Source organism: Podarcis filfolensis (genome assembly GCF_964270895.1).
Source record: "Podarcis filfolensis genome assembly, chromosome: 1".
Classification (NCBI taxonomy): domain Eukaryota; kingdom Metazoa; phylum Chordata; class Lepidosauria; order Squamata; family Lacertidae; genus Podarcis; species Podarcis filfolensis.
The window spans coordinates 8,247,832-8,266,589 of NC_139604.1; the positions used below are offsets into that span (position 1 = coordinate 8,247,832).

Sequence of the window (18,758 nt, forward strand, 5' to 3'; positions counted from 1 at the left end):
TCATAGTAACTCCCCTCACCCATTTTCTTCACTGCTCCAGAAGTTATTTGCACAATGAGATCTCACCCTTTAGTCTTTCCAGTGTCCTTTATGGTACAAAATGTTGTTCTTGAATCAAGGGCTGAGAAGAATCGAAACATTGATTTTTTAAGAATCAGCATTTCTTGCTAGAAAGGTGGCCAAGGCGCAGGAGATACATCATATTAATACCGATCATTAAAGTTCTCAGTGACTGACCTCTACTTCTGGTTAAGAGTCTATTTCTGGGTCCAAAAGGAGAAACTTTTCACATCTAAAGGCACCAACAGTTCTCTAACTTGGAATGCTCCCAATTATCCCTTGTATAGAAGGAGACTGCAGTGAAGAGTTTGGATTTGATATCCCGAAGGAGTCTCAAAGCGGCTAACATTCTCCTTTCCCTTCCTCCCCCACAACAAACACTCTGTGAGGTGAGTGAGGCTGAGAGTCTTCAGAGAAGTGTGACTAGCCCAAGGTCACCCAGCAGCTGCATGTGGAGGAGCGGGGAAGCGAACCCCAGTTCACCAGATTACGAGTCCACCGCTCTTAACCACTACACCACACTGGCTCTCTAAGCCAAAGTCGAAGCCAAAGTCGGGAAGCAGGCTAATTTTAACTAGAGATAAAGGCTGGGTGATATTCAACATCAGTCATACTCAAAGTACACCCAGTGAAATCAAAACTTAAATAGCTGAAGTCCATTGATTTCAATGGGTCTACTCTTGAGTATGAGCGACAATGGATAATGCCCATTAAATGGAAACCATTCAACGTATTTACGTGTCACAGATGGAACCAGAAAACAGTTTGGAGGGGCAAGGGGGAAGATTTTCAGGTATATTAACATTACCTTGCCTTATGGTCAAATTCACGGTACCAAAAAAGCCCTGCATGTCTGGCAAGAATCATGGTATTTTCTTCCTAAGTGAGAAGCTTTAACATTGCTGAGTAACATTGCTCTATTCACCTTAGAGCCCTAGAGCAACTAGCGAGTGTGAAGATCTCTTATCTTTCCTGCAAATCCTTGGCTTTGCCTTTTACGCTTTTCCTTCCCTTCTGGAGATTAAATAACACAATCCAGTATAAGAATAAGTATCCATCACTCCTGAGCCCTTGGGAAGGTCTGACTTAGCAGAAAGTTTCCCATGCAAGGTTGCCAAATTATGACTGTAAATTTTTATTAGGGTTTTTAAAAATAAAATAAAAAAGACACGTTTGATTTGACTTGACTCTTGGTTATTTTCCTTTGCAGCTTTTCATAACAGAGAACCCATGCCACCACAGGACTCATGTTCCATTAACACTGATGCTTATTTAAAAAGTCAACGTTATTTAACAACCAGAACCTCCAAAGCAGACTCCAAAGCAAAACAGCTAACTGAATTAATCAGCATGTTTATTTGCTTAGGAAGAGGCAGGCTTCTCCCACCTTCCTGCTCCCTGCCACCCAACCATTGGTATTAAACTGGGATAGCAATCTTGCTGATTAGTGTTGCTGCAAACTGTCACGGCGCGCATCTGGTATACTTGTTATCTTTGCATAGAAATACCACCAGGCTGCACAAATGGCATTGCCAGTGGATTTTGGCTTAACTACATTCCCACCCACTTTAATAGGGTATGACTGCATATCTCCACCAGCCTCTTTCTTAGCTAAGGATAATGCTTCATCAGGCTTATTAACTATGTGTCCAACAGGCTGGAAGGCAAAGAGTCATGGGCATTGTGGGCTAAGTCTCACAGAGGACTAAGACCCAGGTCAGTGGTGGTGGGACACAGAGGACCGGTCCGTGGAAGGGAAAAGTTGGGAGGTGAGAGTAGCAGGACAGGGCTGAATGCCAAGGGTCAGCGTGTGAGTGAATACTTTGGCATACACTGACACCCAGATCATGAAGAGCTTTGCACATTGTCCAGAGGATGATCCAGGACCAGATTTAGGTCTGATGAGGCCCTAAGCTACTGAAGGTAATGGGGCCCTTTATATGTCCAGCTGTCCTTTGTTAACAACAAATTGTCGCTTTTTTGTGTTGAATATATGCCCTATGGTAATTTATGGACATAGGTAAAGGTAAAGGGACCCCTGACCATTAGGTCCAGTCGTGGCCAACTCTGGGGTTGCGGCGCTCATCTCACTTTATTGGCTGAGGGAGCCGGCGTACAGCTTCCAGGTCATGTGGCCAGCATGACTAAGCCGCTTCTGGCGAACCAGAGCAGCACACGGAAACACCGTTTACCTTCCCGCCAGAGCGGTACCTATTTATCTACTTACACTTTGATGTGCTTTCGAACTGCTAGGTTGGCAGAAGCAGGGACCGAGCAACAGGAGCTCACCCCGTCGTGGGGATTTGAACCGCCGACCTTCTGATCGGCAAGTCCTAGGCTCTGTGGTTTAACCCACAGCGCCACCCGCGTCCCTAATTTATGGACCTAATAGGTATCTAAAGCCATTTGCCCATAACAAAATATGTATTTTATCAAAGTAATTGTTGAACCGAAATACAATTAATACAGGTTTTTTTTCATTTAATTTTTTGGGGGGCCCTCAAGAGAGTGGGGCCCTAAGCTATAGCTTGTTTGGCTTATACATAAATCCGGCACTGGGGGGATCCCTCTCCCTCGACAGAGTCTATGGCTGCTTGGGAGGAGTCCAGAAGGAGAGGGCTAGAGATGGACACAGGGACCAAACGCCAGCTCCAGCAACACCTTCAACTAGGGCAGACCAGCCTAGATGAACTCCGTTGTGTTTTTACTACAGTGGTACCTCGGGTTAAGTACTTAATTCGTTTCGGAAGCCCGTTCTTAACCTGAAACTGTACTTAACCTGAAGCACAACTTTAGCTAATGGGGCCTCCTCCTGCTGCTGCTGTGCCACCACTGCACGATTTCTGTTCTCAACCTGAAACAAAATTCTTAACCCGAGGTAATATTTCTGGGTGAGCGGAGTCTGTAACCTGTACCACTGTATTGTGAACAAAAGCCAATTGCCATTCATGTCATCTTTGCCTGACCTGTGGATGAACCTGCATTCCTGACAGTCCTTGGATGCTAATGAAAGGCAAAATCTGGGATTCCCTCCGAACTCGTGCCAAAGTATTGCAGTCATTTTGCAGCTCCCCAAAACAGAAATTGATCCATCAAACTAGGGTTTGTAGTTAACACCCCAAAACCCAACAGTGTCCAAATCACTTCAAACCAGTGCCAAAGTTCGGCAATAGTTTTGCAGCGAAAACTCCACAATTTTCAGCCCCCCCAACTGAGTAATTTGAACTGAAACTGAAGGTCATAGGTATCACCCCAAAACGCAACCTTGTCTGATTCACTCCAAGCTGTTGCCAAGGTTAGCCAATAGTCCAATAGCCTGTTTTTCAGCAAATACCCTAAGTTTGCAGAGCCCCACCAAACTGAGTAATTGATACTCAGACTTGTGGGTCATCGGTATCAAGCCAAAGCCCAACATTGTCCGATTCACTCTCAACTGGTATCTGCCAAGTATTCCTGGTGAGTGGACAAGTGAGGTTCAGTCTGCCTCTTCCCGTCCCTGGCAGGTAAATCTAAAGCAAAGCATTGGGGTGGAATTCAAGGTAGTGCTAACTGTGGAATGTATGAGTAAAGTAAAGGTAAAGGGACCCCTGACCGTTAGGTCCAGTCGTGGTCGACTCTGGGGTTGCGGTGCTCATCTCGCTTTACTGGCCAAGGGAGCCGGCGTACAGCTTCCGGGTCATGTGGCCAGCATAACTAAGCCGCTTCTGGCGAACCGGAAAAGCGCACGGAAACACCGTTTACCTTCCCGCCAGAGCGGTACCTATTTATCTACTTGCACTTTGACGCGCTTTTGAACTGCTAGGTTGGCAGGAGCAGGGACCGAGCAACGGGAGCTCACCCCATTGCGGGGATTTGAACCGCCGACCTTCTGATCAGCAAGCCCTAGGCTCTGTGGTTTAACCCACAGCGCCACCCGAGCGAGGCTTTTTCCTCACGCAACATGACTTTCCCCCCTCTCCTCCCCTTATTTGCTAAGCCATTTCATGGGAGGAGCAGGAGAAACTCAACTGCTCTGCATTTATTCTGCAATATTTGCCTGTTGCCACACAATTCTCAAATAAAAATAAAATCAAATAAAAAAACCTCACATCTTGTACCAGCTGAAATATCAATATTCAGAAATAATAATCTAAATTTGCTTATGTTGTTTAAAGGACGGCATTGCAGATATTCTTACTTAAACTAGAGGCTGCCACAAATGCCCCAGCCTCTAATCTTCCAACTGACTAAGCAAAAATGAAACCCTTTCTACCCTCAGAAACGCAAAGGCTATGGAACATCTTGATTGCTTCTTAAACCCTTTCCAAATACGTATCCAGAACAGAGATAAAAACTGAAGTTTGGAAAAGCAGAGAGTAAGATTAATGGCTTGATTTAGACTTAGAATCGATCAGGAAAGGAGATCTTTGTGTTCGTGTGAACAATGTAAATCTGCTAAACTCCCCGCAGAAGCTGCAGTCAAAGTAGTAAACAAGACGTTGAGGTGGAGGAGAACTGAATGGTAAATGATATTGAAAAAGCTCCTATGTAATATAAATCAATAGTACATGCACAGCTGGGTACTATATTCAGTTCTGATGATCTATTACAGAGCAGATGTAAAAGAAATAGAGGGGATTCGGAGATGAGATGGAAGACAGAAGTGGCTGCAGGCCTAGAAATGACTTGAAGTTGAAGGCGCAGAAGGAATGGAATAGATCTGTTAGTGAGAGGAAATGAATGGAAGGATGCAATCAAAGGACGGAAGGACAGACCTGGGTGGAGGGGTATGTTTGGCTCAGCCTTTTAAGCTGCTCCTTTATGGAAACTTTAGTAACCTTCTGCAATATATAACCTGCCAGTGGGACTCGCAATGCAAATGGACAGTAGCGGAGAAGAATTTCCGAAGATTAAAAACGGATCTTGAAAATATCTCATTACCTGAGGCATGCAGGAAAACCATGGGGAGCCAAACTAAACTTTTAAGAAAGATAGCTCCTCTGATACTAAGTTAGCAAATTACGGCCCATATTAGTCACAGATGTGAATTAAAGAGATAGTCTGAAATGTAAAAATCCCCTTTAAACTGGAGAACATTATTAACAGTTCTTAGTGTACAGTCAAAGAAAGTTAAAGCCTGGGAAAACTTTTCTTACAGGAGAGACCCAATAAATCCTATCTGATATTCTTAATACTGTTTAATATAAGCCACAGCCTTTAGGAAACATAATGCAAAACAGAACTAAAATAATGCTGTACGTAGATGGCTACCTCTTAGATTTAGAGCATTTTTGCATTACTTCTGAAAGGTGCTCCTGTCCCAGATCGCTCACTATTCAAAATACTAGGGGGAGTGAAATTAAGATGCCAATTCCCTTTATTGGGATTCTGCCCTGTTATACCGCATCAATGAAAGCATGGCATAAACATGGTGAGTGGCATTCAACTAAGTTTTATTCAAAGTAGACCCACTAAAATGGATGAAAATTGCTCCATTAGAGCCATTGATTTTAGTGCGTCCACTCTGAGCAAAGCACAGTTGAGTAGCACCCAATCTCTTAAGAGCGCAACACTTTCTTGTAAAAATATACTGACAGGATTACTTGAGTAAAAACATGGGCGGCCAGGAAAATAGGGAGAAGTGTGGAGGCACACTGCCATTTAGCAGACGCCAGATCTTTGAACAGTTTTGTAGGACTGCTCAAGGGAGCCAGCAAAGTATCTTCAACCAGAACCCATCCTTCTCAAGGTGAGAAAGGATCCTGAACTTCTGAAGTACTAAGACAGGGATAGCCGACGTGGTGTCATGTAGATATGGGCCACAACTCCAATTGTAGCCCCAGCCGGTTTAGCGAATTGTCAGGGATGATGGGAGTTGTAGTCTAATAACATCTGGCAGGCACCATGCTGGCTGTCCGTGTACTAAGAGAAAGGCACCGGTTACATAGAATCATCAAACTGTAGAGCTGCCAGGGAAGCCAAGAGTCATTTAGTTCAACCCCTTCCAATGCAGGAATCACTACTCAAGCATCCATGGCAGGTGCCCATCAAACAGAATAATAGAATCAAAGATTTGTAGAGTTGGAAGGGACAACAAGGACCATATAGGCCAACCGCCTGCAATACAGGAATGTTTTGCCCAACATGGGGCTCAAACCCATGTCTCTGAGATTAAGAGTCTCATGCTTCACTGACTGAGTCAGGTTTATTAAGGATATTTAATCCAGCTCCACCTGGTACGCAGGCTAAGACCCTACCTGCCTCACCAGAGTGGTGCATGCTCTAGTTATCTCCTGCTTGGACTACTGCAATGCGCTCTACGTGGGGCTACCTTTGAAGGTGACCCAGAAACTGCAATTAATCTAGAATACGGCAGCTAGACTGGTGACTGGGAGTGGCTGCCGGGACCACATAACACTGGTTCTGAGAGATCTGCATTGACTCCCAGTACGTTTCCGAGCATAATTCAAAGTGTTGGTGCTGACCTTTAAAGCCCTAAATGGCCTCGGTCCTGTATACCTGAAGGAGCCTCTCCACCCCCATCGTTCAGCCCAGACACTGAGATCCAGCGCCAAGGGCCTTCTGGCAGTTCCCTCATTGCGAGAAGTAAGGTTACAGGGAACCAGACAGAGGGCCTTCTCGGTAGTGGCACCCGTCCTGTGGAACGCCCTCCCACCAGATGTGAAGGAAATAAGTAGCTATCCTATCTTTAAAAGACATCTGAAGGAAGCCCTGATTAGGGAAGTTTTTAATATTTAACGCTGTATTGTTTTTAACACTTGATTGGGAGCCGCCCAGAGTGGCTGGGGAAACTCAGCCAGATGGGCGGGGTATAAATAAATTATTATTATTATTGCTTTCCACTACCAAAAGTCCCAAAGTGATTTACAACCAGAAGAAAAACACCACAAAGAAAATACATATTGAAACCATAACCGGAATAAAAACATCCAATCCCAAATGCCTGGGAGAAGGAAAATGTATTTTCTCGGTTCCAAAATGATGACCAAGTTTGTGCCAAGCCTGCCTGAGGAGAGAGTTACACGTCAAATGGAAGTGTTTCTTTTTCCCTGACTCAGACAAACCATGGTTTGCTCATCAAGTGGCTAGAATTTCAAAGCATGTGATACAGTCTGAAGAGAAAACATTACTGCCTTCAGACTCTGCTTCCAACGCTGCGGTCACTTCTGTGTCGTCACAAGCAAAGGCTCCTGAAGGAAGCAGGTCCCTTTTAAGGTGGGGACCTCATTCATCACGGGACGCCACTGGCTACCTAGAGGAAACTGGAAACCTACTCAACGTTCCCTCAGAGATTGCTAGCTGTTAAGCAGCATTCAAGTAAGACTTCTCTAGTTTCCAGGCCCACTGGGAGCTGGGGAGCTGTCCGTGGTGCTAACCACATCCTTGCTTGTCCTTTTCCGAGACCCGACCTCCACTTGTTACCTTGTTTGTGGAACCCTTGCTAGCCATCCTGGAACCTGAACTCACCATCCATATTCATGTTTGTGGACCTGCCTTCCTGGAATTTGACCTGGGCTCGGTCAAACTCTGCTCACCAGGCCTTGCCTTGCCACAGTGAGCTCAAGAAGCCAGTAGCAGGGATGGGGAGGGAGGAGAACAACTGGCTGCTGACTTGCTCTCCGCATGACCATGGATATGGAGTTAACTACGCAGGAAGTTTACAGATACTTGGAGGATGTACTGTGGAGCTGTTACTGCTTAGAGGACACACACATCAATGTGGTGTGTGTCACTGTGATCTCCGGTCAAACCTGATTTTCACGGTTCTGTAGCTCTCCAGGGCATATGTAGGGAAAGGAGAAGCAACCCCACAGGTGTGAAAGTCGCAGGTACTACCCAACAGGTGCCTGGTGATGAGTAACACACACTGTGCCTAGGGCATCTTTGGTTCTGATTTTGCAAATCTGAGAAGGAACAGAGTGGTTGTGTAACCTTCTAAAAAGCAGAGTTTTGATTAAGAAGAAGAAAAGTTTGGGTTTGATATCCCGCCTTTCACTCCCTTTAAGGAGTCTCAAAGCGGCTAACATTCTCCTTTCCCTTCCTCCCCCACAACAAACACTCTGTGAGGTGAGTGGGGCAGAGAGACTTCAAAGAAGTGTGACTGGCCCAAGGTCACCTAGCAGCTGCATGTGGAGGAGCGGAGACGTGAACCTGGTTCCCCAGATTACGAGACTACCGCTCTTAACCACTACACCATGCTGGCTCTGATTAGAAATGCAACTCTTCTTCTTCTTAATTAAATTGCTATACTGCCCTTCACCTGAAGATCACAGGTTTACTACACACACACCATAATCAAGAGAAGTTCTAACAATTCTCCTCACTTCCAATGTTCTTTAGTCATAGAGCAGAGTTACAGCACAATCCTGTGCTCAGAAGTTTGTCCTATTAAGTTCTGTGGGACTTATTCCCAGGTGCCGTATTTTTCGCTCTATAAGACGCACCAGACCACAAGACGCACCTAGCTTTTGAAGGAGGAAAACAAGAAAAAAAATATTCTGAATCTCAGAGGCCAGAACAGCAAGAGGAATCGCTGCACAGTGAAAGTAGCAATCCCTCTTGCTGTTCTGGCTTCTGGGATAGCTGCGCAGTCTGCATTCGCTCCATAAGACACACACACATTTCCCCTTACTTTTTAGGAGGGAAAAAGTGAGTCTTATGTATTGGGAGAAAGAAACCAGAAACCAAGTCCTTTTCACTCACCTCTGAAGCCACAAACTGCTGCACTGCTGCACTTTTCACAGCACAATTCTGTCATTGCTAGCTATGATTTTTTTTCCTTGTAAATTCTGTCTCAGGCTCTGCTAAGACCTGCTATAACTCTTGTGGAATAAGCTCCCTCTATGTCATATTCTTCTTCGGCAGATCATGACTCTTGCTGACATGTTCATTGAGAGAGACTTTACTCTTCCTCCCCCCCTCCCTCCAAATTGGCTGGCTAAATTATTAACACAGCTATAAAGATGGCACTAAATCATCGGCAGAAGGGCAGCACGACAAAATTGCAGCATAATCTCTCATTTCGTTGCCAGATGTCTGTTTGATGCAGATTTTGCTAAACAGCGCGACAATAGCAGAAAACCCGCCTGCGGAAGGAGTGTGCCTGTGTGTGCCTATACATGTACGTATATACAAGAGAGTGAGAGTATGTAAATCTAAAACAGAAGTTACCTGGGTAAGGAGGCATATTGTCTTTCTCTTCCCTCAAACTGGAGATGGTGCGAAGTCCCATCTGGAGTTTTTCCAGGCACCTGTGGAGAACAGCATAATTAGAGATGACGATCAATTATTCAACCCAGTTACTGACAATGTTTCTCAAAATGATAATCAGAGAACAAATGAGGCGCCAGCATGCCAAAATCAACAAAGAAAAAATGCTGAGGCTCAAGGGGAACCCACATTAATCTTACCACTATTATTAACATTAAATATATACATAGAACAAAAGAGTGCTTGTTTTGCCATTCTTTTTGCAGTCCAGAAGAGATGCCGTCAATTTGTACATAACATGGGGCAACAGAAAAAGAGGTTCTGTATCCTACACCCCATAAAAAAAAATAAGAAAAAGAATCAAGAACAATATTGGATGAAGTGAAAGCAGCCATTGTTCGTTCTGGACCATCTTAGGACTTGGGCCCAAGATAGCTACTGTATTTTTCGCTCTATAAGATGCACCCGACCATAAGACGCACCTAGTTTTAGAGGAGGAGAACAAGAAAAAAATAAATTCTCTCCCTCTCTGCACAGTGCCCCTTCAGCGAAGTGGCAGGAGAAATGCAGCCCCTTCCATTTCTCCTCCAGCTTCGCTGAAGGGGCGCTGCGCAGAGAGGGAAAGCTGTGCAGCGCCTCTCCAGTGAAGCAAAGCCAGGAGAGCAAGAGGGATTGGTGCACACTGACCCCTCTTGCTCTCCTGGCTTCAGCGAAAGCAATGTGAAGCCTCTGGAGCACAGCGGGAGCTCCCGCTGTGCTCCAGAGGCTTCACGTTGCTTTCGCTGAAGCCATGGAACCTGCATTCGCTCCGTAAGACATAAACACATTTCCCCTTACTTTTTAGGAGGGGAAAAGTACGTCTTATAGAGTGAAAAATACGGTATATCTGAACTGCGATGCACGCCATCAATAGGGTATACAAGTCTCTCCAACTCAGTTCTCCAATTTACAAATGGGAATATTGTTGGGGTGACAACATAAAGGAGTGTTAAAATATTTTGCACCCCCAAAGTATACTGGGAAGGAATAATCATTAACTGAAATAGCTCAGAACCCACATCAGCTTTCACTTTCCACCTCCTTATCACTCCCATTTTTTTTACGAGGCAGCAGCAGCCTCCAGCGGTATAGCTACAACTATGGTTTGTCAACTCAGATGCAATGAAAACCATACGTTAGCACACACCATGGTTTGAAAACCTTTTTGTAGCCATCATTTCTGATTCTGGTTTGCTGGCTGATCTCAAAGCATGACCTGTCAATTCAGCGTTCACAACTGTGGGTGGACGTGCTATCTAAACTGAGCCAATTGCCTTATTAATGTGAATATAATTTGGGCTCTTGATCACTACCTCCCTCCCCGCCCCTCGCCAGGGCCACAATGACACAAGCTTTTACTTCCATTTTAAGTTAATGGCAGTTACTTGTTATGGCTGAACCCAGATGTTATTTATTTATTGACATATTAATAGTACCTTCCCCTGCAAAGATCTCAGGACAAAGAACAGTGAAATTACACTTCGAAACGCCAATCTACAACACGTTAAGTGCAGAATAAAATTCACATTTCAATCAATCATCAAAATGCAAATGCCTACAAATTCTAGCTGAACATTAAAACTTTCCAAAGGCCAGAGTGATTTAGTCATGCTTTCTCCTGGCATGTAAATGGGAAAGAGAGAGCGAGGGTTGACGGAGAAGACCCTCTCAGATCACTGCATGATGTTTGACACCTGATGGCAGAATGCAAGTCTGAGCCTCCCTAGCTGATCTTAATACACCCAGGCAGGACTATATTTAGAGAGGCATTCAAGCTTTGAAAGTCCCAGGTCATTCAGGACTTGATAAGTCATGACCAATACATTGAGTCAACCTCAAGGGCAGTCCTCCACAGAGCATGTTTCCTACATTTATAACTTGCCATGGGACACGCGACAGAATGCATGTGATTCCCAGGTAACCACCCCATTTGAAACCATGGCATACAATATTGGTTTGTCTCCTTACACCTGCCTTTGCCAACCTGGTGCTCTCCAGAAGTTGTTGGATTCTGACTCCATCAGCCCCAGCGGCATGGCTAAGAGTTTTTGGATTTGATATCCCGCTTTATCACTACCCGAAGGAGTCTCAAAGCGGCTAACATTCTCCTTTCCCTTCCTCCCCCACAACAAACACTCTGTGAGGTGAGTGGGGCTGAGAGACTTCAGAGAAGTGTGACTGGCCCAAGGTCACCCAGCAGCTGCATGTGGAGGAGTGGGGACGCGAACCCGGTTCCCCAGATTACGAGTCTACCGCTCTTAACCACTACACCACACATTGGCTGATGGGAGCTGTAGCCAAAAAATAAATAAATCAAAAAATCTGGAGGGCACCAGGTTGGGAGAAAGCTGTCCTAAATCACAGTTAATAAAAATGAACGATGATTTCAAGCATTGACATAAGGATAAACCATGGTTAATTTAAAATATAGGTGAGGTATGAGCAGAGGCTTATGCATGTAACACTAAACCATAGTTTGCCATTACGACTGGACGAGATCAATGTCTGCTGATGACTCAAAGTATTAAGAGGCTTCTTCAAATGTACTTGTAATTCTCTAGCAAACGCAGGAGCTGCTGTGGCTGGATTCCCTGTTTCTTACATTAGCATGTGTTCCCATCCTGCTACCGCTTGAATCAGCAATTTTATAAAGCAATGTACTAAGAGGCCATCTGAAATATTTTTTCTATTACTTCCACTCCTTGCTCCAGCGCAGATTAATGGAAGAGAAAGGGGACAGGATTTAATGTCTTCTCGAAACATTGTTAACAATTTATGTAAACTTATTTTTATATTGTGTTCATTTTGTCTCTGCATATAATGCATAATGCGCACACAATCTAAAATTAGCATGTTCTTCAGGATTCTATGATTCTACAGGACTTTTTCCAGTCCTGCAATTTATGCATAGCGTGTCAAGTTTTGCTGAAGATGAGTATAAAAGCTGCTGTGACAGAAAGGCTGTGTGAAAGAAACTGCACAAAGGTTTGTTCCTCTGTACAGTGGTACCTTGGGTTAAGTACTTAATTCGTTCCGGAGGTCCGTTCTTAACCTGAAACGGTTCTTAACCTGAAGCACCACTTTAGCTAATGGGGCCTCCTGCTGCCGCCGTGCCGCCAGAGCACGATTTCTGTTCTCATCCTGAAGCAAAGTTCTTAACCCGAGGTACTATTTCTGGGTTAGCGGAGTCTGTAACCTGAAGCGTATGTAACCTGAAGCGTATGTAACCCGAGGTACCACTGTATGCAAATGTTTTGTGCATAAACTGTCCGGGGCACGTTTCCCTGGACAACACCCCAACTTGACCAATATTATTATATTCAAGCAGTGCTTCCCAAACTTTGGGTCAAACCCATGGGGAAAAAACAACAGCCCTAAGACACCATAGAATCATAGAGTTGGAAGAGACCACAAGGGCCATCGAGTCCAACCCCCTGCCAAGCAGGAAACACCATCAGACCACTCCTGACATATGGTTGTCAAGCCTCTGCTTAAAGACCTCCAAAGAAGGAGACTCCACCACACTCCTTGGCAGCAAATTCCACTGTCAAACAGCTCTTACTGTCAGGAAGTTCGTCCTAATGTTTAGGTGGAATCTTCTTTCTTGTAGTTTGGATCCATTGCTCCGTGTCCGCTTCTCTGGAGCAGCAGAAAACAACCTTTCTCCCTCCTCTATGTGACATCCTTTTATATATTTGAACATGGCTATCATATCACCCCTTAACCTCCTCTTCTCCAGGCTAAACATGCCCAGCTCCCTTAGCCGTTCCTCATAAGGCATCGTTTCCAGGCCTTTGACCATTTTGGTTGCCCTCCTCTGGACACGTTCCAGTTTGTCAGTGTCCTTCTTGAACTGTGGTGCCCAGGGCTGCCCTATTTCTCTGAGCCTGCTTATGCATTCACAAACGAGGTTCATTCACAACGGTGAACTGATAATGAGCAAAGTACAAGAAAGTCCTGATTTGGCTCACAAACCAGAACCTGACATGAGGTGTATACCACATATCAAACTCTGCTTGATAACTGACATCATGTGACATCACAGGAAGTCCAACCCCATGATGGTTGTATCACTATGACACCACAGGAAGTCCCTCCCCTGTCAAACAGAGTTTGATGTGAGGTATACATCTAATATTACTCCCTGCTGGTTCCTGCCCTGGGCCATTTTCATTTTGTAAAACAAATCTGGCCTGTGAAAACTTGTTGGCTTGGTCTAACTTCTGCTTTAATTTCCCACCATTCTCCAGAAAGCTACTGTGGAAAATTTAGAAGGGTCTCCTGCAGCCTCCCTGCCCTGCTTGGAGAATAGCTGTTTAAGGATAGTTGTGTTATGCTGAAGCTTGTTTTTTGCCTTTGTGATAAAAATTACTATAATTTTAACATCTTTTAAAATATATATAATTACCATATTTTTTGCTCTATAAGACTCACTTTTTCCTTCCTAAAAAGTAAGGGGAAATGTGTGTGTGTCTTATGGAGCGAATGCAGGCTGTGCAGCTATCCCAGAAGCCAAAACAGCAAGAGGGATCGCTGCTTTCGCTGTGGAGCAATCCCTCTTGTTGTTCTGGCTTCTGAGATTTAGAATATTTTTTTTCTTGTTTTCCTCCTCCAAAAACTAGGTGCATCTTATGGTCTGTTGCGTCTTATAGAGCGAAAAATACGGTAATTGTTATTATTTTTCATAGGTTTTGGAAAAATGTGTTTAGCCATATATAGAAGAAAAGCAAGACGGTGCAAAATTCAAATCAAAACTACCAAGAACAGTACCAAAAGAGACATCCAGTTCTGGTCCATGCAGAAGTCACTTCCAGCACAGAAATAAAAACAAAAGCTTCAGAAAAAAATGAAGTTTCATAACAACCATACACTGAGGGACTTCCCTTTTGTTTCTGAAACATTTGGATAGGTAACATATGTGCCTCTGTGTTTATTTCCTGTGGCTAAACACAGTTTACAGGAAAGTATTTCTATTAAAGCTGTCTGCCATACCCTCTTGTACCATAATATCAGAGTAGCTGCTTTAAGGAGCTTCTGAAATGCGGCTACTGTCATCCATGCTACTATGAATAGATAGCTAATCGAAGCTTTATCTGTCAGCTCAATATTGTCATTCATGAACAAATAAAAAGGGTAAAGGGACCCCTGACCATTAGGCCCAGTCGTGACCGACTCTGGGGTTGCGGCGCTCATCTCACTTTATTGGCCGAGGGAGCCGGCGTACAGCTTCCAGGTCATGTGGCCAGCATGACTAAGCTGCTTCTGGCAAACCAGAGCAGCGCATGGAAACACCATTTACCTTCCCGCTGGAGCGGTACCTATTTATCTACTTGCACTTTGAGGTGCTTTCGAACTGCTAGGTTGGCAGGAGCTGGGACCGAGCAACAGGAGCTCACCCCGTCGTGGGGATTTGAACCGCCAACCTTCTGATCGGCAAGTCCTAGGCTCTGTGGTTTAACCCACAATGCGACCCGCATCCCTTTCATGAACAAATATAGCAAAGCAAATCCAGGAGTCTTCTTAAACAGATCGGTGGGTGATTTTGATTATTTCTCCAAATATATGATCCCAGAACACTGGCAACTTGGGGCACATCCACCAGATATGTTTATAGCTACCGCTATCCCATCATCAGGTTACCTGAACATCCCTATGAATACATAATAATTTTACTGGGTTTAAGGTACCATTTTTGCATGGTTTTCAACATTAATTCTAAAATACTAGTAGAGGTGGATTTGTATGAAAGCGTTTCCCATATTTTCATCCATGTCTTTCAGCTGTATCTGCCACATATCACACCACAGAGGTTGTGCCGCAGTGTAGAAATGTCACAGTCAAAACAGATGATGTTGCTTAAAAGTAGGACTGCCTAACTTTATTGTTAAACTTTGGCTGACTCTGCAGGGACATAAGTGGTGTGAGTCTCGATACTAATGCTTCCCTTTTGCCTTTTCCACACCTGAAAGTCTGCCCGTATGATAGTGTGTTGGTGAGTTAAACTAGATTTAATATACTTTTTCCACATATGGATGGGCTAGGGCCTGGAAATCTTTAAGTCAGCTGGACCCACTGACCTTCCTGCAAATGTCTCATCTGGTACGCCTCATAATAATTTACAGTAATTGCAATATCTGAAGAAAATCTTTTTGGGAAATGGAACTATAGGAGGAGTCTCTGTCGCGCATTCTCCACGGCACTTTAGAAGAAACGCTCAGAGTTCCAGGTTCTTCAGTGAAGTATATTTATTGTGAGCTATATATACAAATCAGAGCCTAGGACTTGCTGATCAGAAGGTCGGCGGTTCGAATCCCTGCAACGGGGTGAGCTCCCGTTGCTCGGTCCCTGCTCCTGCCAATCTAGCAGTTTGAAAGCACGTCTAAGTGCATGTAGATAAATAGGTACCACTCTGGCGGGAAGGTAAACGGCGTTTCCGTGCACTGCTCTGGTTCACCAAAGCGGCTTAGTCATGCTAGCCACATGACCCGGAAGCTGTATGCCGGCTCCCTTGGCCAATAAAGCGAAATGAGCACCGCAACCCCAGAGTCGGCCACGACTGGACATAATGGTCAGGGGTCCCTTTACCTTTACCTATATATACAAATATCTACAGGTTATAATACACGAGCAGTTCATACAGTCAAACAGAGTAACTGGCTGCACCTTAAGGCAAATAGGAAGACCTCTAACTCTCTCTCTCTGACCACACTCCTCTACACCACCCACTTACTGCTGGACAGGTTTCCCTTTTAAACTGATGGCAGCCAATTAACTGACAGCACATTACTGCTGGGTCATTCTGACACAGCAGTTGCATCAGCCAAGAAACTCAAGCCTGCAGACTTACTATCTCACACAGCATTCTGTGAATCCCGACAGTCTCTGCTAGCCAAATTCCCCAAGTACTGAGAGGGAAGGCCGAGACTCTGCTGCTTACCACACAAGTCCAGGACAACAATGATCAGGGAGGGGAGCATCTTTTCTCCTTGTAGAACAGCCTTTCTCAACCTGTGGGTCCCCAGATGTTGTTGAACTACAACTCCCATCGCCCCTAGCTAGCAAGGCCAGAGCTCAGGGATGATGATACTTACCTGGCAGGGGAGACACCCAGAGCTCAGGGATGATGGGAGTTGTAGTCCAACAACATCTGGGGACCCACAGGTTGAGAACCGCTGTTGTAGAACCTGCAAGGAAGTTCTGTCAAGGTACATTTCCATATGTGAGGCTGCAAAGAGCCCAGGAAATAGAGGTGTAAGAGAAGAAGCTTGGGACCTCCTTCCTCAGAAGTCTCTGAGACAAAAATGCATCAGGATTAGGGGTAACAGAGTTATCAAACCTTTGCTCCGATTCAGTCAGTCTTGTTATCCAAGCCACATTCCATCCATTCATTTAATTCCTTGCATTTCACAATTCCCAGCAGCCCTGGCTGTTGCTCTGGTGCATTAACGAACCTGCATTTCAGGACCTTGTGATGTCCCATCTTTGAATTTATGGTCATGTCATGGAACGATGACACCAGAAGGCATGACAATAGGAGTTTGTTAAGAAATCTGATTGCATTCTACAGGGTTTGGACAAGCGCCATGGAGTTACTATGGAGTTATTCTTTCACTATAAAAAGTAATCGTGCTTGCTTACTGTATTCATGGCACGCTCCACACATCCAAAGCTCTCCAAGGAGTGTTTAGGAGTCCTTTATCGCTTTGATGATCAAGGTGTACTCCACCATGAGATGACACTATTTTTATACCATTATTTATTATCCATCATTTTGAGAAGAAGATCAAGGTGTCTTACATTATACCCTCACAACAGCCTGTGACATAGGTTAGAATAATAGAGTTGTGAGGGACTCTGTGGATCATCTAGTCCGGGGGTCTGAAAACTTTTTCAGCAGGGGGCTGGTCCACTGTCCCTCAGACCTTGTGGGGGGCCAGACTACTTTTTTTTGGGGGGGGGAAATGAATGAATTCCTATGCCCCACAAATAACCCAGAGATGCATTGTAAACAAAAGCACACATTCTACTCATTTAAAAACACCAGGCAGGCCCCACAAATAACCCAGAGATGCATTTAAAATAAAAGGACACATTCTATTCATGTAAAAACACGCTGATTCCTGGACAGTCCGCGGGCCGCATTTAGAAGGCGATTGGGCCGGATCCGGCCCGCGGGCCTTAGTTTGCCTACCCATGATCTAGTCCAACCTCCTTGCAATGCTGGCATATGCAGCTGTCCCTTCCGGGGATAGAACTTGCAACCTTGGTGCTTATCAGCACCACGGTCTAACCAACTAAGCTGTCTGAGCTAGACTGTGACTGGGCCAAGCCATTCAGTGAGCTGATTAGACAAATGGCTTAGCAGACATTTAAACCCAGGTCTCACAAAGTGATGTCTGGCACAATAGCCACTGTACCAGAAAGTAGCCTTTTAGTTTTTTCAGATGTAGAGTCCATCCTTCACCCCAACCTGCTACTTGTTACCTAGTTTTCAGTTGTTATTATAGAAGCCCAACTTTCTGCTGCCTTCTCCCTTCCCTTTCTCCTTCATTTCCCACCATCTTCCCACTGTATCCTATGTTTCCCATATTCTTTAAAAACCCACTAAGGGACTTAAAAGAAAAGGAACAGTTGTGCTCCTGGTGTGACCCAACCCAAGGTTGTCTCACAACACAGCTTTGGGTCCCCAACCCTCTAGCTTATTGTATTGTAATAATAATAATAATAATAATAATAATAATAATAATAATAATAATAATTTATTTATACCCTGCCCATCTGGCTGGGTTTCCTCAGCCACTCTGGGCGGCTTCCAACAGAACACTAAAATACAATAACCTATTAAGCATTAACTGGAGGAGACTCTTGAGAGTCCCATGGACTGCAAGAAGATCAAACCTATCCATTCTTAAGGAAATCAGCCCTGAGTGCTCACTAGAAGGACAGATTGTGAAGCTGAGGCTCCAATACTTTGGCCACCTCATGAGAAGAGAAGACTCCTTGGAATAGACCCTGATGTTGGGAAAGATGGAGGGCACAAGGAGAAGGGGACAACAGGGGACGAGATGGTTGGACAGTGTTCTCGAAGCTACAAACACGAGTCTGACCAAACTGCGGGAGGCAGTGGAAGACAGAAGTGCCTGGTGTGCTCTGGTCCATGGGGTCACGAAGAGTCGGACACGACTAAACAACAACAACAACAACAATTCAGCTTTAAAAGCTTCTCTAAGCAGGGCTGCCTTCAGATGTCTTCTAAAAGTTTGGTAGTTATTTTTCTCTTTGACATCTGGTGAGAGGGCGTTCCACAGGGCGGGTGCCACTACTCAGAAGACCCACTGTCTGGTTCCCTGTAACTTGGCTTCTCGCAGCGAGGGAACCGTCAGAAGGCCCTCTGCGCTGGACCTCAGTGTCCGGGCAGAGCGATGGGGTGGAGACGCTCCTTCAGGTAT

The 18,758-nt window shown here is 44.8% G+C and overlaps 1 protein-coding gene across 2 annotated transcripts in view; it reads right to left on the reverse strand.

Annotated features, from left to right (window-relative positions):
* PARD3B (par-3 family cell polarity regulator beta) overlaps positions 1 to 18,758 on the reverse strand; it is a 624,466-nt gene that overhangs the window by 46,573 nt on the left and 559,135 nt on the right. For both annotated transcript variants that reach the window (XM_083626664.1, XM_083626663.1), the window contains one exon: positions 9,232 to 9,311. In XM_083626664.1, coding sequence (XP_083482790.1) covers positions 9,232 to 9,311 — 80 coding nt within the window. The remainder of the gene's footprint in view (positions 1 to 9,231; positions 9,312 to 18,758) is intronic.